Source organism: Betta splendens, chromosome 9 (assembly GCF_900634795.4).
Source record: "Betta splendens chromosome 9, fBetSpl5.4, whole genome shotgun sequence".
Lineage (NCBI taxonomy): Eukaryota > Metazoa > Chordata > Actinopteri > Anabantiformes > Osphronemidae > Betta > Betta splendens.
Window position 1 is genome coordinate 10,959,052 of NC_040889.2, and position 24,799 is coordinate 10,983,850.

The 24,799-nt window shown below is 49.5% G+C and overlaps 1 protein-coding gene and 1 long non-coding RNA gene across 22 annotated transcripts in view; one reads left to right on the top strand and one right to left on the bottom strand.

The window, feature by feature from the left end:
* celf2 (cugbp, Elav-like family member 2) overlaps positions 1-24,799 on the top strand; it is a 140,958-nt gene that overhangs the window by 74,421 nt on the left and 41,738 nt on the right. For 8 of the 19 annotated variants that reach the window (XM_029164212.3, XM_029164213.3, XM_029164216.3 and 5 more), the window contains 2 exons: positions 15,457-15,653; positions 23,934-24,016. In XM_029164212.3, coding sequence (XP_029020045.1) covers positions 15,457-15,653; positions 23,934-24,016 — 280 coding nt within the window. Of the gene's footprint in view, positions 1-11,655; positions 11,797-11,890; positions 12,012-14,119; positions 14,259-15,456; positions 15,654-23,933; positions 24,017-24,799 lie in introns of those variants that run through there. The other 11 variants (XM_055511200.1, XM_029164208.3, XM_029164210.3 and 8 more) reach the window with 5 other exon arrangements.
* LOC114863273 (uncharacterized) lies at positions 1,659-11,770 on the bottom strand. 3 transcript variants are annotated; one of them, XR_003787141.3, is made up of 4 exons: positions 11,630-11,770; positions 2,144-2,461; positions 1,957-2,055; positions 1,659-1,871 (listed from the first exon to the last, which is right to left on the bottom strand). It is a non-coding gene; the product is annotated as an uncharacterized LOC114863273 (long non-coding RNA). The 3 variants fall into 3 exon arrangements; XR_008695509.1 differs by having other exon boundaries at positions 1,660-1,868; XR_003787142.3 differs by having other exon boundaries at positions 1,659-1,868; positions 1,957-2,461.

Genomic DNA, 24,799 nt, shown 5'->3' on the forward strand with positions numbered 1-24,799 from the left:
TTATAGAGATTACAAAATGGGGGTAATTTTTCTTGTGCTGTATAGAGTGCTGTGATGGCAGTACAAAGTGTTTTGGAGGCAGGAGAAAACCTGTTAGCTGTAGCTGAGAAGTAAATGGGTCCGGTGTAGCTTGGCTAAATCAGCGCCCGTTAGCCTCCCTCCCCTCTCTTCAAATCCATGCCCATTACTCTTAACAAACCAGAATGGATCCAAAGTATTGATCTGTTGGCGAGGGAATGCTCTTTTTTTTTTTTTTTTTTCAAGCGCGCACACGACGAGCGGAAAAACGAGGACTCTTACACAGGCCCGAATTCTCACACAGGAAGTGCGACGTGTGGTCAGGGAGCGCAGCGCGTGGCACCACTCTGCTGCTTTATGCTGAGCTCACTGGCTTAAAGGGGAATTTCAGCTGGAAGCTCACGAGCGGGTTCCTTCACCGCGGGGGGTTGATTTTAATTCCCCAGAAAGCACCAGGTCCAACGTTTTGGGTCGGAGCTGAGAGGAGAGGCTGTTTGGATTTGATGGAAAGAGCAGGACGGCCGCTTTGTTTAAACATTAGAAAAGGTCCTAATCGACCTAAACGAGGCCTAACCTTAGACTGTCAAGTCAAATTTAAAGGACAGTGAATAAAAAATGATTGGCTCGAACTCTAGTGCTCCGTCCGGTGATAAACAGTCAGACCGGCAGAATGTAGGACGATTATGAGCGTGTTGTTTGATCTGGTCCAGATAAACCCGACTGTAAATGGCTGTAAACTGCAAAGCTCACTAATTTAATTGGAGTCTTTCTTCTCAGCCGGCTCAATCTTAAAGTCCTCAGATGTGCTACTGGCTTAAGCAGGAATTCAATTTGCTAATTTGAAAGGGTGCAACAATAAAAAAAAAAGGGAAAAAAAAAGGAATTTGGGGATTATGACAAATTAATGTTACGGCAGAGCACAGCAAAGTCAGAGTATCACTTCTGGAATGAGTAATAAATAATGTGTAATACTGCCAGGTTATGGTATGATGGAGTAATTGACTCTCCTCTGTGGCGCTCTGAGGTCATTACCTCCCCAGTGATGATTCATGTGTTCTCTAATTGCTCTGACATCACGCATGTTGGATGCACTGGGCTGTCTCTTTAACACACACACACACACACACACACACACACACGCACACACACACACTGTGTTGCTCTCAGTAGCAGCTGATGTTGCCAGTATTGTATTTACATTAAAGGCGTATAATTCGATAGACCTGCAGGAGGAGTCGTTGGCGGCGTCAATACGTCCGTGCAGGTGTCTAACCTTGACAGTTCACCCAGCGTGGCTATTCATAGGCCATTAATTAGAGCAGGATCCTGCTAATTAACACACAGGCACACTCGCTTTCTCTCTGGCACGCTCTCGTCTTCCCCCTGCACTCCACTCTCTTCACGTTTGAGTTCCGTTTAATGCGCCCTGTTTGATTTGCCCTACTAAAGTAATGAGTTTGGAAAGCAGACAAAAATTCTGAAGTGTGTTTTGGAGGAGCCTCAGGATAATTTGAAGTCCTGGGGCTGGGAGTAGAAGTACACTCGCTTCCTCACACCCACACTCTCATGCGCCTGCACGCACACGGGCCCAGGAACACACACTTTGGAGCGCGACGTCGTTTGTCTAGTGTATTATGTGTATATTTTCACAGCAGAGTGGGAGATTTTATGCATTTTAGATGTTCTTCAGTGGAGCAGAGCAAAATAGAAATCCGAGGAAATAGCTGTGATTCTTCTCGCAACTTTTGGAAACAAGCACCGGTTGTTGTTTGACCTGCGAGATATAATTGTTACCTCGTACAATGCCACACTTTCGCTGCTGCTGTCGCTCGGTTTTTCAGGAATCAGGCCTTCTAGGAAAAGTGGAAACAGAGTCAGGACAAGTTCAAGTCCAGCAGGTACTTTCAGAGCAATTACAAGCATGTTTTTGTACTTAACCAATTGTGCTGTAGGAAGTCCAGCCAGAAGTCAGGTAAAGCAGGTGAGTTAGGTTTGTTACAGGTACATGTGAACAAAATGAAGGCAGCTTCATCAGAACTAAGAGACAAAGTGCAGTAGGTCAGCTTTTAGAAACATCTTCATTCAAACAGTAACAGCTGGCACTGTGCTTTTCACAGTAACATACCGTATTTCCACCTTTTTTTCCTTGTGCCAAAGAACAGTTTGCCAGTTACATTGTGATCAATTAGGACCTGGACGTGAGCCTCCACACGTGGAAACACACAAAGCTGATACTCGCTCGGGCTGCACGATGCAGGAGATCAGCTCTGAACTGTCCCATCAGAGGGGAGCTCTGCTGGACTGCACAAAATAGCAAAAATTCCCAACATCGAGTGAAAAGCTGCTGTGTTCGGGCGAAGCTGGAGCTGCAGAGAAGGGGAAAACGGGATGCAGATGAGCTCCTCCTCCTCCTCCCTCGCTTCGTCAGCATTCAAACCTCGTCCTGAACCAATACGACGGCGTAGTGTGGGTTCGCCCGCAGGAGGAGAGACAGACAAACAGGGATGGAGTAAGAAAAAGTAGATGATGGGCGAGTGCCGAGCAGCCGAGTGAGAGAGGCAGAGACAGCAAGAGATGGTTCATTAAACATTTAGAGGGATGGAGAGCAGACAGGCCTCCCTCCATTTCTCTGCCCTTACTGTTCAGGAGATGGGAGATTGAATGTATGTCAGCCCGTGCACCAAAAATACACCCCTGCGCTCATGTCTGTGTGTTTTGTGCCCCGCTGAAACCCCAGCGTCTCCCTACAGGTCTGGATAATAGCTTGCAAATATAGACGCATGACCCCTAAATATATCCGCCTGAGTCACACCGGAACGCTGCACTTAATCCTTATATCACAACACATGCAAAGACAATGACGCAGAGCGATGCAGTTGCAGGGGCAGCCGGAGGAGTCACATGTTACTGGGGCCCAGCCGCAGTGTGTCTGACTCCCCACGTGATCCGCAGTGTATTTACCCTTGTACAAACCTCTGTATTGTCCCATTTAGCATGGTTCCCACTCATGCATCCTAATGGCCCCAGAGAGCCGCGAGTCTCTGCTGTCTGTTATTAGTGAGCAGCGCAGATCAATGGGCTCCGGGAGTGCGGCGCTAGCCTGCGAGCGTGTCCCCATTCAGACCCAGTGAGCCGTGGCTAACGCCGCAGCTCAAGTGTTTGCTGGTATAAAGTCTCCAAAGTGGGGAGGTGCACCTGTACGCGCCCAGCTGCTACAGATGTGACGCTAAGGAGCTAAGGGACGGAGGGTCAGAGGTGCCGAGTGGGACGAGGTGTCTGAACCAGAAAGAGCAGCTTCACCAGCTACGATATCCAGCCATATACATGACTGTTAACTGCTGCGCTCCCTGAATCCGAGTCCCCGAGGATCCACTGAACAGCCCATATGCAGTGTTTTCATATTACCACAGGTTTTAATTTCTTTGTGGTCACGAAATATTGTTTAACACTAGAACTACTGGGTTTTCTAAATATACCCATTCCCACTAGAAGGTGGTCAAATGATCTGCTCGGCTAGCTGAGACCCTGAATCATCTGTGAACAGCTGCCTTTGTTAGGTAAAGAGGGCCATCACTGACGCACTCTAGGTGGTGGGTTGCATGGGCTTGCTGACCCTGCTCCTGTCTGCAAGGCTGCACAGTTCCTATGAGTCTATGAGTGACATCCACTGTTACAATGTTCAACCGCTATGTGTTTGGATTTACAACGTGAAAGGACGAGTGTCATTGTTACGGTCTCACCGAAGGAAGCAATAAGATATAATCATCAATAATACAATAAGACAGTTTTAGATCCTTCTCAAATGTGGCGAAACTTTGTTTATTTACAAAAAAAACTAGTTCAAATATTGTTTGCACTGTAACGTCATCAAAAATTACAGAAAAGATGACAGTACACTCATCAAGTTTTAACAAATGTGCAATAAAAAATATAAACAGAAAACACTTGAAAACGTTTTTTATATTGCGTTTATTAAGTTATTACTGCTTTCACCTGTAACACATAAAGTCATTGTAGAGCTACAACCATGTTCCTACAAAGTTAACCAGATGTTTATTTCGTTATTCCCTCTTTCATGTCCGTCTGTTGAATGAAAGTGGGCGTGGCCATCCACGTAACTGAGCAGGGACACTGGGGGAAGGTGGAACGCGCATCAACACGCAGGACAAAGATCTGCGTTCTCTGCTGCTACAGCCTCGGCTGCGTTGGGTTGTTAGTGTCCCTTTCACCTTTACCACATGAAATGTGTTCCTGCTAAGTTGATCTTGAGCTGCTATCAGAATCGTTTTTATTCGCCAGGTTTGAACTGGGCAAATTATTTTTATTTACAAAAAAATTAAAACGTTCACATGTGATTTGCCCGCTTTGATGTAGACAAAATTCTTGAAAGCGTTTTACATTACATCCCGTTTATTTCGTTATCCCCACTTTCATATCTGTCTGATAAATAAAAGTGGGCGGGGCTATCAGTCCCGTAGCAAAGGTAAGCGCTGACTGTGGGGGCTGGGCGCATCAACATACAGGACAAAGACCTGTTTCCTCTGCCACAGCCTCCTCTTTCAGCCTGTTGCTTTGGGCCGTTATTCCCCCACTTACTGGAGCCACTGTTGACAAAGTTGACCAGCCGCTTTCATATAGACAACCAAACTCTATAAAGCATTTTACTTTACATTCCGTTTATTTCGTTATTAATATACATGTAATTGCAAATGCTGCTCTGAGCTCTTTTACTTTGATGAGTTTTGTGTCTACATGAAAGCGGGCAGAACAACGTCCATGCGTGTGTCACGCTGAAAGCAGCTGGTGAACCTCTTGGGAACATGGCTGTAGCTCTGCAATGACTTTATGTGGTACAGGTGAAAGGGAAAATACGAAATAAACGGAAATATAAAACAGAAACGCTTTCAAGCGTTTTCTGTTTAAATTTTTTATTGCACATTTGTTAAAACTAGATGGGTGTACTGTCTTTTTTCCTAATTCTTAGTGACGTTACAGTGCAAAGCGTATGGGATTTTTTTGTAAATAAAATAATTAAATAAACGGAATATAAAACGGAAACGTTTCAAGCGTTTTCTGTTTATTTTGTAAATAAAAATAAACCCGGTGAATAAAAACGATTCTGAAAGCAGCTGATCAACTTCGTAGGAACACATTTCATATGGTACAGGTGAAAGGGACACTAACAACCCAACGCAGCCGAGGCTGTAGCAGCAGAGAAACGCAGATCTTTGTCCTGCGTGTTGATGCGCGTTCCCCATCCCCCAGTGTCACCGCTCTGGGACGTGGATGGCCACGCCCACTTTCATTCACCAGACGGACATGAAAGAGGGAATAACGAAATAAACAGCTGGATAACTTTGTAGGAACATGGCTGTAGCTCTGCAATGACTTTATGTGGTACAGGTGAAAGGGAAAATAACGAAATAAACGGAAATATAAAACAGAAACGCTTTCAAGCGTTTTCTGTTTAAATTTTTTATTGCACATTTGTTAAAACTAGATGGGTGTACTGTCTTTTTTCCTAATTCTTAGTGACGTTACAGTGCAAAGCGTATGGGATTTTTTTGTAAATAAAAATAATTAAATAAACGGAATATAAAACGGAAACGTTTCAAGCGTTTTCTGTTTATATTTTGTAAATAAAAATAAACCCGGTGAATAAAAACGATTCTGAAAGCAGCTGATCAACTTCGTAGGAACACATTTCATTTCATATGGTACAGGTGAAAGGGAGACTAACAACCCAACGCAGCCGAGGCTGCAGCAGCAGAGAAACACAGATCTTTGTCCTGCGTGTTGACGCGTGTTTCCCATCCCCCAGTGTCACCGCTCTGGGACGTGGATGGCCCCGCCCACTTTCATTCACCAGACGGACATGAAAGAGGGAATAACGAAATAAACAGCTGGTTAACTTTGTAGGAACACGGCTGTAGCTCTGCAATGACTTTATGTGGTACAGGTGAAAGGAGTAATAACGAAATAAACGGAATATAAAACGGAAACGCTTTCAAGCGTTTTCTGTTCACCCAAACTAAATGGGTGTACTGTCATCTTTTCAGTAATTTTTAGCATTTGCATGTTGTTGTAAATGAATAACGAAATTAACAAAATCTACGTTTAAAAAAACTGGGAAGAGTTCCGTGTCTACATGAAAGCGGGCAGAACAACGTCCGTCTATGACTCACTGCCCAAAGCGGCTGGTGAAACATGGCTGTAGCTCTGCAATGACTTATTATGTGGTACTGGTGAAAGGGGAAATAACGAAATAAATGGAATATAAAACCGAAACGCTTTCAAGCGTTTTTTGGTTTATATTATATTTTTAATTGCACATTTGTTAAAACTAGATGGGTGAGCGGTGTACTGTCGTCTTTTCTGCAATTTTTAGTAACGTTACAGTGAAATAATGTGTGAACTTTATTTAGTTTTTTTGTAAATAAGCAAAGAAGCAAAACTGTCTTATTGTATTGTTGATGTTTTTCATTGCTTCCTTCGGTGAGACCGCAACAATGACACTCGTCCTTTCACGTTGTAAATCCAAGCACATAGCGGTTGAACATTGTAGCAGTGGATGTCACTCATAGACTCATAGGAACCTGAGTAGGAACCCTGCTCTGCCTTGCAGGCAGCAGCGGGGTCAGCGAGCCCATGCGTCCAACCCCACAGAGTGCGTCTGTGATGGCCCTCTTTACGTAACAAAAGCGGCTCTTGGCAGGGTGCCAGCTGGAGCGTGGCGGACAAGTGAACACCCAGCAGTAGTTAGGGGTATATGTAAAGGTGTACGTCCCTTAGTAGTTCTAGTGTTAACTCAGCAGAGACGTGGGACGTGCTTGTTCCTCGGCTCTTCTAGTTCAGCTCATGTTCCTGGATGTGAGTGTAGGCGACTCTCAGCGTTTTGTCTGCTTCATAAGTTGTGACCACGTTGTCCATCTGATGAGCAGAGTAGATGCTATAGTTTAAACACAGCACTGGTTGTTTGTGGGCTGAACGTTGCATTATGTTTCAGCAGCATTGTGTTTGAATTCTTAACAAACCTGCTGAAAAGGTGTTTTAATATGATGCTGAGGGTCATTATTATGTGGGGACAATGCTTCCATTATAACTCTTGCACATGAAAGCGGTTGTGAGGAATATTCTGACCTAACACCAAAATAATAAAGCTCCAATCCTGAGTGTGTGCTTCAAATGTCATATACCCTCTAAAACTCAATGTTGGCCATCGAAAGCTCCTATCAGTCAAACCATTGCAGGGATTTGACAGTGTTTGCATCTGAGTCAACACTGAACTGTCTGCACACACACACACACACACACACAGCCAGGCGTTCCCGCTCCCTCTCTGCTCTCCATCAGCATATGTCAGCATATGGCTCCCTCCTCAGAGAGACTGTTGAACAGACTGATCCAGGTTTGATTCTGCTCTGGAGGTCGTGACCTGAGATGGAGGCCAGGAGAAAAGAGAAAAAGAGGGAATACGGGGAAGGCAAGGCAAGGCCATATCTCGGTCCAACAGCTGTCGGCCTGAACCCTCTCCTCTCGTTGACCGACCCGATGCTGTCGGGCTGCCGCTCCTTTCAGCGCGCTCGCTCCATCCGCTCCATGTGCGATACATACGCCCATATTGAGCCATCTGTTCCAGCACTAATTGGTATTCATGACAGTGTTTTTCCAACCCATAAAACCTAATGAAAATGAACACCCCACTTGCCCTAAAGTCCCTTAATGCTATCACTCACTACCTGCGCCCGCCCCTCCTCCTCCTCCTCTACAACATTACAGGCGTAATGACACTATAGTGGGCATTGACCACCCCTCTCATGGAGCCGCTCTCGGCTCCAACGGCTGAAGATTCCCTGCTGCTTTCTCTGGAAATCTGTCAGCTTCCTAAGAGACAGGACCCTTCCAGCCCCCGTATAAACTTGGCTCAGAGCGTGAATTGTTATCATTTTATGGAGTAAAGCTCTTGGAAAACGCCGGGCTGCCATGTGCAAGTGATTTCCTCCTTAAAGCTGACAGCACGCCTAAGGAATCAGACAAGCAGAAAGAGGGGGGGGGGGGGGGCGTGGAGGAACGGTGGAACCATTAGCCTCCTGTTAAGAAAGCAAACGTGCCTGAGATCGGACTGTACGGAGCTAAAAACCAGGTCATGAAATGACCTGTGCTCAAACCGTATGAACAGCAGCTTCCACGTCCGTCCTCCGCCTTCAGTGCCGGGCAATAAACGCGTGTCCTCCGGCTGCCTCCCTCCGCCATGTTCAACTTCGCCTCTTTGATTTGGCTCCCAGCGCCCGGCGTCACAGCCAGTTCCCCGTCCTGCTCCAGATTGCGGGTGTCTGTGCTGGTAAAGGCCTGTGATGGCGCTTTATTAAAGTGTCACGGGCACTTTTTCGCCGGCCCGAAACGCGCCGAGCGCCGGGTTTTTGTTGGCGTCTCGCGCACAAACGGCGGCCTTTGCCAGATGCTAATAGAGGTGATACCGGGGCTTTTGTAACCTTTGTGCAGCCGACGGTGCCGAGGTTTGCTCACAATGGGATGTAATTGTGCCGCAGCCAGTCCAGCGTGCTGTTAAATCACTGGCGTTGTGTCGTTGGCGACCGGCTTCCTGTCCCCCTCTCCTCTCTGTCGCTCTCCCCACCGGCCTTATTACGCCATTTTCTGCCTCTACCCTGTGGTTTTCTGCTCAGTCATCCCCTTTAGAGGTGTCATGAATGATGTGCGTGAACACACCGGGGGGATTTATTGTTCGAGCAGGGCACAGCGGTGGAGGTGTTGCATGTACAGGTACACAAAAATTGAGGATTTGCTGTAAAACACACAGCGGCGCAGAGTTGACAGCTGCTGCAGAGGCCGTGGTCACTGCTTCTGACCTGCCTCCCAGACCTGGAGCGTGAACTGCTACCCATGTGATATGAAGCCCCCCCCCCCTCCTTTTTTGACCCACTTCCACACTTTCTTCTGTTTGTTGGATTGGTATTGTTGGCCCATTTTGTTCAGAAGCATTAGTCAAATGGGCCATCATCCCTGTCGGCGAATCAGATGATGACATTTGGCAGAGCGGCGCTGCAGCGCGATGCCAGACAATCAGAGCCGCTGCCATTTCATCACATGGCCGCACGCGGACGCAGGCTTACACCACAAACAAGCTGTTCCTCATTAGGCGGCGAACGCGAACGACTGAGCGAGAGGAGCTCGAGGTGAAGGAGGAGACACGGCGAGCTGAAGGTTTTCATTCTGGCACCGGATCAGAGGGTGGTGGAAATAAAGCGAGTGACACGCCACAGATCAGATAGTCAACGATTAGAGTGTGTGTGTGTGTGTGTGTGTGTGTGTGTGCGCGCGCGTGTGCGTGTGTGTGCCCGCCTACCCGACACCCAGTACCCTCAACCCCTGCCCCTCCAGCACTGCTGTTCCCATAGCAACAAGATACAGGGAGGAGACGGGGGGTGAAGACGAGAGGAAGTGTGCTGAAGATTAGGGAGGAATTTTGCTGCTACTGCCGCCTGGATTTGACCAATCTGCTGCTGAGGCTTTAAGATGCTTTAATTCCTTTCCCCCTTCCTTCCCTCTATCACGTGTGCACACACACGTACTCCACTCTCCAGGTCAGGCTGACGTGAGCTAGAAAGCATATTTTCAAGGCAATAATTCCAGGAACTGTGCTGCGGAATCGAAGTAAAAAGCGGAATAGATAAAAAAAAAACGGTGGAACAAAATAAGACTGTTTGATATAAATGGTGGGAATTTATTCCTTCTGCAGGGGTTGTGTGATTAATCCCATCTGTCGGCGTGTGAGCTTGAAAACTTGGTGGCCAGATGTGCTTGGAATTTGCTGAGAACATTTACATTCCCAGGAGCAGGAATACTATCGATTCCAACTAACTTGTGACCTTTGCTGCGGCGGCACCGTTAAACCAGCTGTTTGATTTTCCAGCGAGGCCGTCTCCTTATCGCCTTGTTGTAAACACGGCATTTGGTGTTCACGTTATCGCTATCTTTGGTCTCTGGCCCTTTGATTTCTTCTCATTGCAGAACATGACACTATTTTTGTTGCTGGTCTCGTATCCTGGTTTCATAACGATCGAGAGCAGCGCCTTATTGTCATAGTCTGATATTTTCCTCACACATTTATGATAGTTAACAGTTTTGTATCTTTTTTGTCTGTAATAACTTTCTTACACGTGCCAACATGCTGCTTCTACCTCTCACAACATCATGGACATCTGAGATCTATAATAAACCAACCAACTCTATGTGGAACATTTTCTCATATTAAAAATGTATTGTTCTTGGTCTTAAATCTTTCAGATGGGCATTGATGCCTGTTTATGAATTATTTTTCACCTGTCTGAGTCTTGAAGTGCACTGTTCGCGGCCGCTTGCCTCCACGCGATCCCGTCCGTCTGTCGCTCGAGGCTCACGGGATCATGTGAAACGCGAGCGGCCGCGGCGTTTCCCTTTGTACAAACAGGACGCGCGCTGTGGAGTGAGATTTGTGTTTGCTTTGAAAGGACCCCATTCATCAAAAACACGCTGTTTCTTTATGGACAGCGGCGCTTTTTTTAAATAATGGTAAGAAAAGCCTTCAGCGTGAATAGAGATGCAATGGAGTTATTCCGATACCGGTTTCAATGTGGTCTTTCTTTTGAGTTCTCAGCGTGTGATACATTTAAAGTTATTTATATGTAGGGTTCACTCATTTTTGTGTTTTCCATTAAAACATACTTTACTTTCTATGGACAGGTCTGTTTAAGGGCTTTTATTGCTGATATTGTTGTGTGTTCTGCACCGAGACAGTTCACTACAGGCTTTTAATCTGAAAGGAAATGTTTGTTTGCTGCTTGAAAGCAAGTGTTAAAATGGAGAGGGGACAAGAGCTACTGGTTACTGGTTATCTGCCTGATTGGGAGTGTGGATGCAGCATTGTTTAAACCCAATTGATTGTTGTGAAGGAAAATGTTTGCTTGTCCTTTTGTGAATGTCATGCTCACCTTGTACTGTCGTTGTTTGAGGAACCTTCATATGCAAGACACAGTCAGAAAAACACTGTCATTAAGACAAAAGACCAAATCTATGTTTAGACCGGATCAGTAACAGGTTTTAAATACCAGCTGCAGTGACTGAATTTTTAAAAAGCATTTAAATAATTTCATCCCCGGAGACATTTTCTTTTTCCTGCTAGGTTTCATTTTGTGATTCACTTTCATTGTAATTCAAGCATCCTCATCCAGACAACCCTATTAGCCACAGATCCCAACACCGCACGAGCACCTGCATCTAACGAGGTGGCTTCATTTCTGAGAAAGCCCCGTCGGCTCCTCCGCCGTTTCATGCACTCGGGGAAGTGTGGAACATGAAACGAGGCCCGTGTCGCTCGCATCCGCGCGCGTCGCGCTTCGGCGTGTTTTCTCCGCGCCAGGCGAGCGCGGATGCGCGCGTCTCCTCTCATTAGCGCGTGCGGTAGCTTGTTAGCATGGAGCTAGCTGAGCGCCGGGGCACCGGTGCAGCTTCATTAGCTATTGTGACATTTATCTGATCGTTTCCCGGTTGTCGGATGTAACGCCTGGTCTCCATAGCAACCAGAGTGCACAGACACACACGCGCGTAAACTTACCGCCCAATCCCAGCTCTTGGTGGGCTCAGGTGGCCACGGTTCTTCACGGGTGCCAGCTCCTTCAAAGCTCTCCTGCCTCCTCCATACGGCAGAGAATCATCTATAATGAATATCACATATGAAACATGCCGCATGTTCTGTATCGGAGGCTGTTATCCGTAGCCGAGGTGGGTTTAATATTGTTTATTGTGAAGTTCTAGTGTTCAAGCGAGGCCTCCGGACGCCTCACGGCGAGTCGGCCGCACGCGACAACAAGCCTCCCGACTAAACCAGCCACTCCAGGACGGCGCTCGCGCCGCTAATCCGCCGTCGCACGTCGCATTGCTGGTGGAAAAAATCAGTTACAGGGTGGGATTGAGGCAGCGAAAGCGTCCCGCGTACGGTGAGGCTGCTAATCTTATTTACAGTTTGATGCAGCAGCAGAAAATGTTTAGGATTATGAAATGAACTGTGTGCGCGTGCGCGCTCACGCAGGTGTTGTGTTTGGCATTTTTGGATCCGTGTTGTGCCTTAAGGACGAAATCTGATTTCAATATTTAAGATTAAATAAGTAATGAACACGCAGCTGATGTGTGTTTGTTAATAAACCTCTTAGAGCTCATTCAGATGTATTTTGAACACCACTGATTCAGTGTCCGTCTCATGTTGTCCTTTTTGCCAAGGTTTGTGTGAAGAGGTGTGACTGTGACTGTCCAGGCCCGTGTGTGTGTGTGTGTGTGTGTGTGTGTGTTAACATGCCAGTAATGTGTGTGTTTAGTTGACCTTGGTCGCTCTGCTCCCTCGGGGGGGAACTGATGTTTCTCACTCTGCTTGTCAACAAGATTAGTTCCCCCGTGGGACCGTTACACACCCTGCGAACATGTTGCCAATGAGAAGGAGTGTGACAGGTCGGCCCTGGCGCGAACTCACTGGAGTGTGTGAGTGAGTTTGAGGGGTGTTTTGTGGCGTGTGTGGGTTAAGGGGGTCGTGAGGATGTGTGTCTTAGAGCAGAAACAGAGGAGGGAGACAGCAGGAGGATCAGCGCAGCCAGCCTCGACTACAGCCCCGCTCAGCGCGTGTGTGTGTGTGTGTGTGTGTGTGTGTGTGTGTGTGTGTGTGTGTGTGTGTGTGTGTGTGTGTGTGTGTGTGTGTGTGCGTGCGTGCGTGCGTGCGTGCGTGCGTGCGTGCGTGCGTGCGTGCGTGCGTGCGTGCGTGCGTGCGTGCGTGCGTGCGTGCGTGCGTGCGTGCGTGTGCGCGCGCGCTGTGCTGAGCCCTGAATCGTCTTTAGACATCATCTGCATGTCCACTCTGTCCCTCTCCTTTATTCCCTCTCTTACCTACCTCGCTCGCCCTCTGCAGAGTCTGGGCCGCCTTAAGACAGCTTGTTAGTCCCTTTAGTCTTTAACCACATCCTCACACCCATCGTCTTATCTCAGTGCCAGAACGAGCCAATTAGTCTATTTGTCAAAATGCTGAACGCTCCTATAACGGAGGGGGTCGTCTGTGGAAGACGGCGAATGAATAAATAAAGAGCCGTCGTAAGGTTTTATGGTCAATATCGCGCAGCTGCATCGCGGATGAATGAGCCCGCTGTCTAATGTGAGTGTGAGGTGAGGGAATAACAGCCCCCAGCAGCTGCTTCAAAGGCCGACCCCAGACACATTCTTTACTGTCTGACGCTGAGTGTGGATCAGCCCTCAGTCCCGGCCCTGTGCTGCGGGGGGAGCGGAGTGATGGAAGCCATAGTTAAGCCATTAAGGCAAACAATTGGCTCAAATTGAGAGGGAGAAAGAAAGCGGAGGAAGCGAGGGAGGGAGCAGGAGAGGCTACGGCAGGAGTGGATCCACTCAATGACTTAATCCCAGCCCCAGGACACGCTCCCGCTGAGCCTCACACACTCACACGCACAAGCATCCGCGCGCTCGCGCCGCAAAACTCTGTCTGCTCGCAACAACACCTTGTCAGTCTCTGCCACGGGGGGGGGGGCGCCCGTGCCTGTGTGGTGAGCACAGTCACCTGGTTCCCGAGCGGCTCGGGGGGAAACGGCGGCGCGAGGCTCGTCGGGCGGAGGGAGCACAGGGCGCACAGTGTGCGCGGCCACAGTGACACCGGCCATTGTGCGGTCGCACGGCGGACCCGGCCGGTCCCCACAGGCCTCGCATGGACGGACAACAATGGGGGACTGTGTCCAGCTACTGTCCCTCTCTTCCTGCGCACACACACACACACACCGCGTGTCAGGGGGTGTCGCGCTTCACTCTGAACCCAGCGACCGCCCTCGGCGTTTAGGTGCCTCAATATCCTCCGGCGATAGCGTTAGCATTAATATCCCCGTCCTCACCTTCCTCCCTCCTTTCCTCCCGACCCCCCCCCCCCCCCCCCCCCCCCCCCCCCCCCCCCCCCCCCCCCCCCCCGCCGCCCCCGCCGGCGCCTTCAGGCTCCCTCGGCGCCGGCGGCCTCCGCAATTTATCGGACAGCTTAGCACGGAGCGGTCGGTGCCCCGAGGACTGTTAGCGCTGGTGTGGCTCGTTGACTCCTTCTCTGGTTCTGGCGTTTTATTTGACATGTCCTTTAAGTCCTTTAAAGAATTGGGCGTTTCTGCCGAGCGCCTCGGCTCTTTCTGCAAAAGATGGATGGCCCGCGTTCAAAGGTCTGGATGTTTTTTCCTCCCTCCCAGTTTTGCTACATGTCTCTCCTTTCCCCTCCCTCTGTCTTCCCCCTCTTTCTTCCTCCTCTTTCACCCTTTAAAAGGTGGTATTAGTGTTGTCAGCTAACCAAGCTTGGGATTTGGCTTTGTTTTGTTTTTGCCTCTCAAGATAATGCCATTCTTCCCCCTGCTGAGAATAACAAAAGGGAAAGTAGAGCAATAAAAAAGCACAGACAGTGACTTTGGTTGCATTAAATTGGTTTGGAGCCATCTTAAATAGACCACATGCCTGGATGGCAGCGCAGTGAATGCTTGTGATTTATCCTAACACGGACATACGTTACGCAGCACTGTCCCCGTCTCCATCATTATTCGCCTTCTTTTATCCGTCTGATGCATAGCTGTGGCTCAACTTAGTTTTACAGTCTCATTATGGTGAAAGTTGAAAAAAAAAACCTGTGAATCTGCTTCTTATGCAGCGCTCAGGATTCATGGACACCCTGAATAGATCCATCAGTGCATCTCTGCTAGCCAGAAAACCACATTTAGGGTCAGAGTGATATGTCACTTTGTTGATGGGTCAAGTTAGTGTATAACAAAGCTGCCAGCTTTAAGGATGTCAGTGAGAAGCCTTGAACGCTGCCTGGCCTGTGGTGAGGAGCTGCCGAGGCTCCTGAAGGGGGAACACGAGAACGTGTGATGTTCCAAAGGTTACGTGTGAAACTCTGGGTGACTTCTAATCTGTATCAGCTCCAATAACATACATGGGTCCTAACTCCTAATTTGACATTTTTCCCCTTCTCCACACACTAATGGTGTTTTTGAAATGTTCGTGTAAACCGAGGACGTACGCGTTCCTTCAGGGGTTCAGAAAAGTCTCCCACTTTTAAACATCTTTAAAACACTTTAAAAGTGAAAAATGCGGCGTCACAAAGCTGGGAACCGAAGCTGTTTATCTTAACTTCGAGGTTTTCCCAGCACAGCAGCGCTGTATTTCATGTTTCTCTCTCTGCCCTTTGTTGGATTTTACCTTGTACGAATAAAGCAAAATCTGAGCTTTAAGCTCAAAGTTTAAAGTTTTTCGGGAATAATTCACCAAAACAAACCGCTCGACTCGTAATTTTCATACAAGAAAAGCACCTGTTTTTTTTCCCATTAGTATAAAAGTTATGACTCTGACTAGGCTCTCTTGTGTCGACAGTAACGGCACAGCCGGGAAGATGAACGGGGCGCTGGAGCATTCGGACCAGCCTGATCCGGACGCCATCAAGATGTTTGTGGGCCAGATCCCGCGCTCCTGGTCAGAGAAGGAGCTGAAGGAGCTTTTCGAGCCTTACGGAGCCGTCTACCAGATCAACATCCTCCGGGACCGCAGCCAGAACCCTCCACAGAGTAAAGGTACGGTGCCTGGCACAACTGCGCTTCGGTGAACACAAGTGTAAATACAGAGGCGAAGGCACTTAGTGACTGAGTGGCTCGTCCCACCTAGTTAATAGCCCAACAAATGGCATATGTGCAGAATCACACAAGCAAAGAATGCATTTCTTGCACTATTTGAAGACAACGACTCTCCCTGCCAGGCCCACATAGTCCATTGTGCAAAAGCACATGATTTGCAGCTATTTTCTCCCATTCCCTTTCTTTTTTCCCCTTTGATGAATTTGTCAAGAGCGAGAGCAAACAATAGAGACAGCAGCGGCGAACGAGCAGACAATAGTGCTGCCATATTAACAGGCATCAACCAGAGTGGGGGCTGATGACACTCCTGATGAGACATGGAGAGTGGGAGGAAAGCAGCACGAGGGAGAGAGAGAGAGAGAGAGAGAGAGAGAAAGAGAGGGAGGGAGGGAGAGAGAGAGGACGCCGGGACGGGCGCCGCGGCGCTTCCATCCGACTGCAAAGCAAATTTCAAGAGAACTTTTCAAAGTGTCAGATGAAACAATATGAATCAGCAGGAATGAAGCGAGCAAAGCAAGTAAACACTCGCACGTCAGAGGAGCGGAGGAGAATGAAGGATTTCATCCATTTTTGGCTCGATCTTCATCAGGGCTGTCAGGGAAACAAATGGATTCACTCAGGGCGCCGCGGCGTTCACATAATGAGACGCTCAGAACACGCGTGGAAACGGCCAATTTGCATTGTCACATGCGTTTAGGAAGCGGTGACTGACTGCGCTGCGCTGCGGCTGATGTTTTTAACGCCGTGGAACGCTTCGGCGCCGGTGCTGGAACCCGCTGTGGAACGTTCTGGTCCGACCCGCGACTTCCGGCACCGGCCTCGCTCTCTGACCCCCGCGGCGCCTGCAGCCGCCTGCAGCCGCCTGCCGCGTCTCCCGCGCCGAGGCCGCTCTTCGCCTCTGCCGTCGCCTCCTCGCTTTCCCGCCGAGTCACGAGTGACGCGTCATCGCTGCACACCAACACGCTTGTTCTCAGCCCCCCCCTCCCCTCTCCGCTCCCAAAGTTCCTCCTCCCATCCTTCATCTCCCTTAAATCCCTCGCTCCATCTTCCCCACGCTTGAAATAAGTTGTTTTGGTGGTAGTTGAGTCGAGAGTATCACTCAGTGCCACTTCCACAGTGGATAAAAACACTGGCGGCTCCCATGCCTTATATTTGTTCTTCTCTGAATGACAATATCTCCACGCGCCTGGCTGTTTCTCAGCCTCTCCCTCCGCCTGCGCTGCCAGGTGGAGTGTTTTAAGAGGAAGTGTGGCATTTGATTGGGCTCTCGCTGGCCTTTGAGCGCCGTTGTTGTTTTCTCATCGTTAAATAAGCCGCCCGGCGTCATCCGCACCCGCTCCACTCGCGGGGACTGCAATAGGCGGCCTCGCCGTGAGTAATTTCACCGGTGTCAGGGAAACCGTGGCCCCTCTCCTCCCTCGCCGTGTATATTTTAAATTAGCGCTGGTGTTGTTTGAAGAGAATCTGGGCCGTTTGGGGCGATGGAGCCCACTCGGATGCCCCGGTGGCCGCGCAGATGCTCTTATTTTTTTTTAATTAAATGAGTTTCTTAGCCCCACTGACAGGCAAGAAAGTTCCACAGCTGCAGATCTTCGCAACTTCTTCTGTTGTTGCGTTTGTCTGGATCCTAATTATCTGACAATTCAGCCGCCGCCGCCGCCACCAGTCCAAAGCAGAGCGTCGGCAACAAGCAGGCGAAAAACACCACAACACGGGGGAAACGTTAATTGACAGCGGAAAATGCAGAACTCCACATGGCACCGCACGACTGCTGCTGACGAACCGAACTTCCTGATGTGATCTAGGCCTGATTCAGACTCATTCTCCATCTCCTCTCCGTCGGCTGAGCCCCAGTTAATAAAATCACTTTATTCTGAAGGTAAACCCAGCTATTTTCTTTTCATTCATTTTACCAGCCTGTCTGACATTGGACTGGGACAACTATGAATAAATTACTGATTAATTACAGGATGTTGAAGATAAAACCCGGGACTTAACGCTCGCTCCGAGCTCTGGCAGAAATACAGTTTTGCCCGTCAAATCAGGAAAGTGGATATCTGTGGATCAGAGTAATCCGCCTATTTTATTATTGTCATCGTCTGGCATCACATGACGGTCGTAAGTGCCGTTGGAGAGGCTTCTTCAGCCTGACGAGCGGAAAAATTCCTTGAGCAAACACGAGTCTTTGTCTGAAAGTTTTGTGTTTGAAAGATGATTATCAATCTAAGCTTGTTTCTCTTCTGTAGGATCAGTGTTTGCTGCGCTTCCTTTATGAGGATTTCTGAATTGTTGATTTGCGCAGCTAAAGCAATAAATGCTGCTGCTCGCTGAGAATCCGCTTCGCCGTTTGACCCAGGTGTGTGCGCTCAGGCTGCGTGTGCGTGTTTATGCTGACTAGAACAGTCTGGGGAATATCCAGGCACTACTGTTGGTTTAATGTGTCTGGAGTTAATAACCGCACGAGTGGATGAGCTGGGGAAGAGGGGAGCGAGTGAGAAATGGAGCAATTTGGCATTTTGTGCTGAAAGAAAGGCAGAGATGGAGGCAGCGATAGCGGCGGGACGAGACAAAGCGAGCCAGAGGGATAAACAGAGAAACGGGCCTTCTGCTGAAACACAACCCTGAGCGCCACGGCGAGCGTGTTGCAGTGTGTGCGTGAGCGTGTCGCTGCTCTGGCAGGGGACGCGCCTCGTCATTTATCTTAATGATACAGCCTGCCCACATGAGCAGAGCGACTTTCTGACGTCTCCATCCGGCGGAGACGGGTTGAGAATTAAAAAAAAAACATGAGGGCCAGAGTTGAATAAAACCTGAACCGAGGAGAAGAGATTGGTTGATGTCACATTTTTAGCAGTTTTATAAAAAAAAAAAAAATAAAAAAAAGTGATGTTTGTGTGACCTGCAGCAGAAAATCATTCATTCCGGTTCAGGAGAGTTCAAGAGAGGCGTTTTTTTCCAGACAGCTCTCGTATTTAGAGCAGGTGAGAGAGCGAAACGGTGGAAATGAAGAGCAGAGTGTGCTGATTAGAATGGACGCTGTGACCGGCCTACATTCTCTACATTCTATAAATATTTTAGCTAGTATGCAGATGTTTAGTTGGAAGTGATGGGACGGTTCCACCTCTGTAAAAGACACTTCTCAGAAACCGCAACCTGAGCTAAAGGCTCAGTGAAGGACGTTAGCACAGCTTAGCTTTACATGCTACATACTTTTTACTATGACTGTGGAACAGAGGTAAAATCAGTCCACGATAAGTGCCCTCCCACACAGTTTGATTGACAGCTGATCTCTGGGGACGAGCAGCGGTGTGTGACACCACATATAGGCAAAAAGAAAGTTGGAGGTTTCCTCCTTAAGTACAACAATGAATGTTTTGCTGCTTCATGGAAGCTACATTGGAAACAAAAGGAGCGATCAATACCGGCCCCTGAGAGGCGATGCCGTTCCTTGATAAGTGTCTGATCTGGACACTTGAAATGGATTTTACATCAAGCCTCATTTTTACCTCTCTAACCCGAAATGTCATCTTGATGGCGGCAAAAATAAGAAACGTCAAGGACTCAAAATCCGGCGAAGAGGTGAGGAATCCTTGCCAGGGCCGCGATAAACACATGCAGGCAGATCAGAGCCACTGATTCCTGATTACCTCTCAGATTAGCGGAGTGTGATTCTTTGTCCAGGGACCGACGCCCATCCGGCGGCAGCGGCGAGCCAACTGTATCCTCCCGCTCGGCTGTGGCAACGCGAAGCGCACGCGCCGCCGTCCAAGACAATTATCTGCTCTAATGGATTCAGTTGAGACGGGGTCGACGTGAGACCGCGCACTGATTTATTTCATTCTTTCCTAAAGCGCAGCGGCCAATTATATCGCCTTAACGAGACGTTAGCTTCTTTAGCCAGCTACCCGGGCCCAATTACAGAGCAGCTGCAGGTGGATTTTAATGGGAGGCGGTGTGTGTGCGCGTCCTCGGCTCGTCTCCGCGCGTCTTCCTCTCTCTGTTTGAACCCGTGCGTGCCTCGGCCTCAGAGAGCGTTGCTCGGAGTCGCGCGGCCTGGATTCATTCGCTCCCTTCCTCCCGGGGGACCGCTGCGGTTTTCGTGAGGGAGGGGGGATTTGGAAGGCGATGACGCTGGTGTTTTTCCACCAAAGTGGCCAGTGGATTGTACGGATGTGTGAAGTGCTGCGCGCTGGACTGGCTCCTGTGTTAACAGGATTAGAACATCAGCCAAATGCAGGGATGCTGCATTGTTTGAAGCCGTCCACTCACCCCGTCCCTGTTTTTCCATCTGACAATCTGTTCTCTATTGCACTGCTAAAATTCAAGCCCCCCCCCCTCTTCCGCCCGGTCCTGCTGTCACTCAGTGGCTTTTGACACACATACATTATACGCCGCGGGGGGGCATTTCTACAGCGGGGGCCGGGGGCGAAGAGGCAACGGGGTGGAAATGCAAGCCAGGGAGCAAGCGCGTGCAGTCTGCGCGGCGTCCCAGCCACCCAGAGGCCCGCGCTAATTGCAGTGGGGTGTAGTTAACGCGGGTCAGCGGTTGAGCGGAACCCCGGGGGTCACGGGGAGTGTGGAAGGGAAGGGAAACTGGAAGGAGGGAGTCTCACTCAGCCTCGGCTGGAAGGGCTCGGGGTGGGGCTCCGCGATACACCCCCTGCCTTTTTATCCGTTTCACCAGCCAGGCTCGCATCCCGCAGGTCTGTGGACGCCACTGTTCAATGAATGGCTTGTCAGAGTTTGTATTTATTGGGTTAATTCCCAATAAATACAAACTGGATGGAATGTGAAGAAAGCCTAAAATGGAGAACTGCACTTAAACCCAGACGATTATGAGTCTCTTTCGTAGATTAGTGGGTAATTGAGCTAATGTGACCTACCCACGTGTCGAGTGGCAGGGGAGTTTGGGACGTTCCTTTAAGTAAAATAGCATTACTGTTGTGAATTAGGCTCGCAGGCCCTAAGCTTTGAGCGCAGGCCTGGACGGGAACCAACACGGACACCGCGGGCCGTCAAAAACCCGTATCGACCCCAGAATGCCGATACACGAGGCTGCAGGCAGCGCCGCAGCATGCCCACGCAGCCTCAGCTGCTCCGCGGCCGTGCTGTCTGCAGCCGCGAAGCCGGGGTCGACCTGTTGTTGGAGGGGGATAGATGTGTTGACAGAGGCGAGGGGCTGCGGGTCTTCGCCAGTCAAAGGCCCCCTTCAGCCGCCATGAAGCATTTATGAACAGGCCTCTCCCTCCTCTGCTCTCTATTCCACTCACACCCCCCTCCTCCCCCCTCCTGCCTCTCCCCGCTCTCTCTCTCTTTTATCTCGCCCGCGCGCTGCCCTTCTTTTCCCACGTCCTCTCCATCTGTCTCACTCGCTGCACTCTTCCTGTTACACACATTAGCGTCTAATAGATTTCTTCTCCTCGCGCCGTGTTTGTTTGCGAGCGTCTCCGCTGTGTGTTTTGGAGTGTCCCTTTTCAACAGTACAAGCAGAGTGTATCTCCCAGCTCTGAGCCCTCTCGGCCTTCAGGTAAATGTTTGTGCTGGGAGGAAACGAGACACATACACACAAATAGACGGGAAGCGTTATTCATGCTGGTCTGCGGCTCGCGTTGGCCCATTCCAGGTGCTTGTACAGGTATGCGTCTCAGACCTACTCTTAAATAATAATATGTATGCTCTCATTGGCTTCCTGCAGCTTTGTGTGTGAGCTGTGAGTGTGCAGACTCTTAAACAGGTGGAACTGGAACACTGCAGGGATTGTCTGTGCGTGTGTGCGTGTGTGTGTGTGTCTGTGTGTGTGGGGTCCACTCGTCTGCACTTTGATCCCCATCTTGACAGCCCCCACCTGGGACGATCCGCCACATGCCGCACGGCTCTCGGGCTCTACGCCGTGGGAATCACAACGCGCGGCGGCGCCGGCGTCTAATGCAGCGCTAACAGCCCGCCCTCCCCTGCACATTATATGCTGTCAGAATCGCTAATGCTAACACCCAAAGCTAACTCGGCCAAATACAGATTTGTAGGGGAAAAAATGCCACCAGAATGGTAATGCACAGCGTGTGGCTAGCAGCTAGCTGTCGTCCAGGGCTACGGGCGGCTAATCGCACACAAGGGGCCCAGGCTTGAACACAGGTGCAACTGGAATAATAACGAAATTCTAAATTGCAATACACAGACAAAGCTGCTGGGGTACACGCGTGCACAATCACAGCACAACAACTTGTACCATGCAACAAATAATATGATTACTTAAAAGTTAGCGCGTCTCACGTGGTCTGTTTGTGCGTTTCCTCCAATAGTTTAGCTCAAGTGTCATTCAGGTCACTGTGAGTGCACTAATGTCCGCTCCATAATGTGGTTTTCAACGTTTTGTTCATCCTTTAATTGGTGGTAATTGTAAAAATGGAGCCTCTTTACTGTTTGGCGCAGTGGTGTGAAGTGCCACAGGCTGTAAACACGTTCACCTGCTCCGCGCAGAAACAAACTTCTCATCCGTCATCACAGGTGCGATCACTCACGGCGTCTGGGTTGAACCTCTTCTCAGGACTGTGTCACTTAGTTCACTTTGAACCTGAACTTGTGCGTTTCGTGGCTCTGTTGGTGCTCCACCAGCAGTTTTTCGTTAGATTCTGACATCCACTGGCTTCAAATGCAGAACTCCTGCTTAAAGGATTTGACTCCTTCCTCCTTATATTTACCGGTTCGCCACTGGCCCATGTACGTCTGTGCCACATCAGTGTGGTGACCTACATGGAGTGTACTGTGAAAGTTGTACCCCCTGATAATCTGTCAGTCATGACTAATTTCCCCTCTTATCTCTACGCGTTTAACTAGTAGAAGCTGCTGTGAAACGGGTGGTGGTAAATTGATAGTGATAGCGGAGGGCTCAGAGTTGAGTGAAGTGACACCCCGAGCTGCCGTTCACGCTGGGGGTTGGAGAAGAAAACACTAAGCTGGGAGTTATCCCCGCTAATGCACCGGCGCTACACCGCCCCAATCACAACACCGATCACGTCGCTGACGCCAGGCTAGGGGCCAACTCTTCAACAACCCTGGCACCCAGAGGACACAGCAGGAATTCAGATCCATTATGCTCCCAGCCTCATCAAAGGGACTCTGGGATTTGGATGCGAAACCCGCTCCAGATGCTCACTGTTGGATTTCACTAAGATGCACTGCAGGGCTGGTGTCATAAGGCCTGATGTCTGCGACGTGGGCAACGAGACCACAACCGGTCGCCTGCGGTTCACACTGGGCTGGTGTGTGTCGTAAAGCACAATGCAGCAACGACAAAGCAGATGTAAACAATGGATCACTCAGCTTTTGGGTGGACAAATACATTAAGAGGTGAACAAAGCTGGTGACATACGGCCCTAATCTAGATGTTGAAGAAGCACCAGTCTGAGGCTCATGGGCTAATTTAAGGACCACATAACGACTATGGATTGTGGATAATATCTGTAAATAGTGTATCTGCTTATTGCCTGACTGCCGCTCGGCAGGGATTACACCCGGATTAATGAAAACGTGAAATCACTCTCGCCTCTACAGAGCCACGTATGTTCTCCATGTGCGACCGATTGAATGGCGTTAGACTCTGATTCTGGTTTTGGGACCTGGGGGTCAAACCTGGGTCACGGGTGGATTAGAAGAGGCAGACGATCAGGCTGCGTTGCTCTTTTGGCTTGGGGCTGTTTGAGGGGATGAGCTTAATTTACTCTAATCAATCAGGACCTGCTTGATTCATAGGCTCCTTTTGGCGTTAGGCTGGTGAATAATGCACAGCTGTTGTTGCTACCGTACATGTGGCTTCTCTAAGAAGCCATTCAACATGCGGATTAGGCCATAACACGGACATCTAGATGCCTTTTGACCCGCTAATCACTGATGCCCATTCAGCCACTGGAGCCCGCGAGGGAGCGCCAGCAACAGACGAACAAACACTTTCTTTAGTCAATGAGTGTGTAAGCAGCTGTTCACCGATTACTCAAGGATTCTTTATCGCCTCCGTTCTCCTGACTGGGTGTTGTACGTGCGTATTCTCCTCGAGGCTCGAGTCATCAGCACTGAAACGAATCCAACCCCCTTCCCTTCCCCTTAATATTCACCCAGCGTCTGCCGGTGTCGACAGGTGATGCCAACAGATGAATAGAGAAAATGCTCTTTGTTGCTCTTTATGCTCACCCCCTCCCCCCTCTCTCTCTCCCTCTCTCTCCCCAGGCTGCTGTTTTGTCACGTTTTACACAAGGAAAGCTGCCCTTGAAGCCCAGAATGCGCTGCACAACATAAAGACCTTAACAGGGGTGAGTGTGTGTCCGCGATTCTCCTCTGCCTACTTTCTCCTCTAATCACACACTCACAGCAGCGCCCTGAGGCGTCCGCCCCGGCCTCTCACCCGTGCGAGCGCCGCCGCGCTGCGCCGCTGCCACGGCAGCATTTCTGCACGAGGGCGACCGGGGAAACGAGCGCAGGTGAGAAGACAACCGGTATTTTAGTGGAGGAGACCGTCGAGCGGCCGAATCGGCGTCTCCGCGCGCGCAGCGGTTCGTCGGGACGCCTTTCATCTGCCAGACCTGGCCAGACATTAAAGGGAACGCAAACGCAGGTTTTACCGGCCAAAAAAAAGCAAGCAGCAGATGTTCTTAGCCAGCAGCTGATCCAGTGTTCGCAGCCAAAGCAGAAGGAGCTGTCTGGGCAGTGGTCTGGTTCCCAACAAGAGAAATTAGCGCTCAGTTGTACTAAATGCTAAACCTACGTCCAGCCTCATCACTTACACCTTTTAAACATTTAGAAACTAACATAAAGGCAAAATCTGCTCCTAGTTTCATGGACTGTGTTTCTACAAGCCAATCCCAGAGATTCAGAGCTGCAGCTTATCATGTTAGACACTGAGCTTCCAACAATAAGTGATTTCTTCTCCTGGTCTACTTCTGTGTACGGGCTGTGTACAGACGCCGTCCTCCGCTATTGTTCCCTCTTGTAGCCCAGGAGAGTGATAGAAGAAGTGGGCTGGCGCTCGCTCGCTCGCGCTCTTGCTCTCTTAGCCCCGCGGTGGATATTTAGAGGCCCCCAGATCCCTCCTGTTC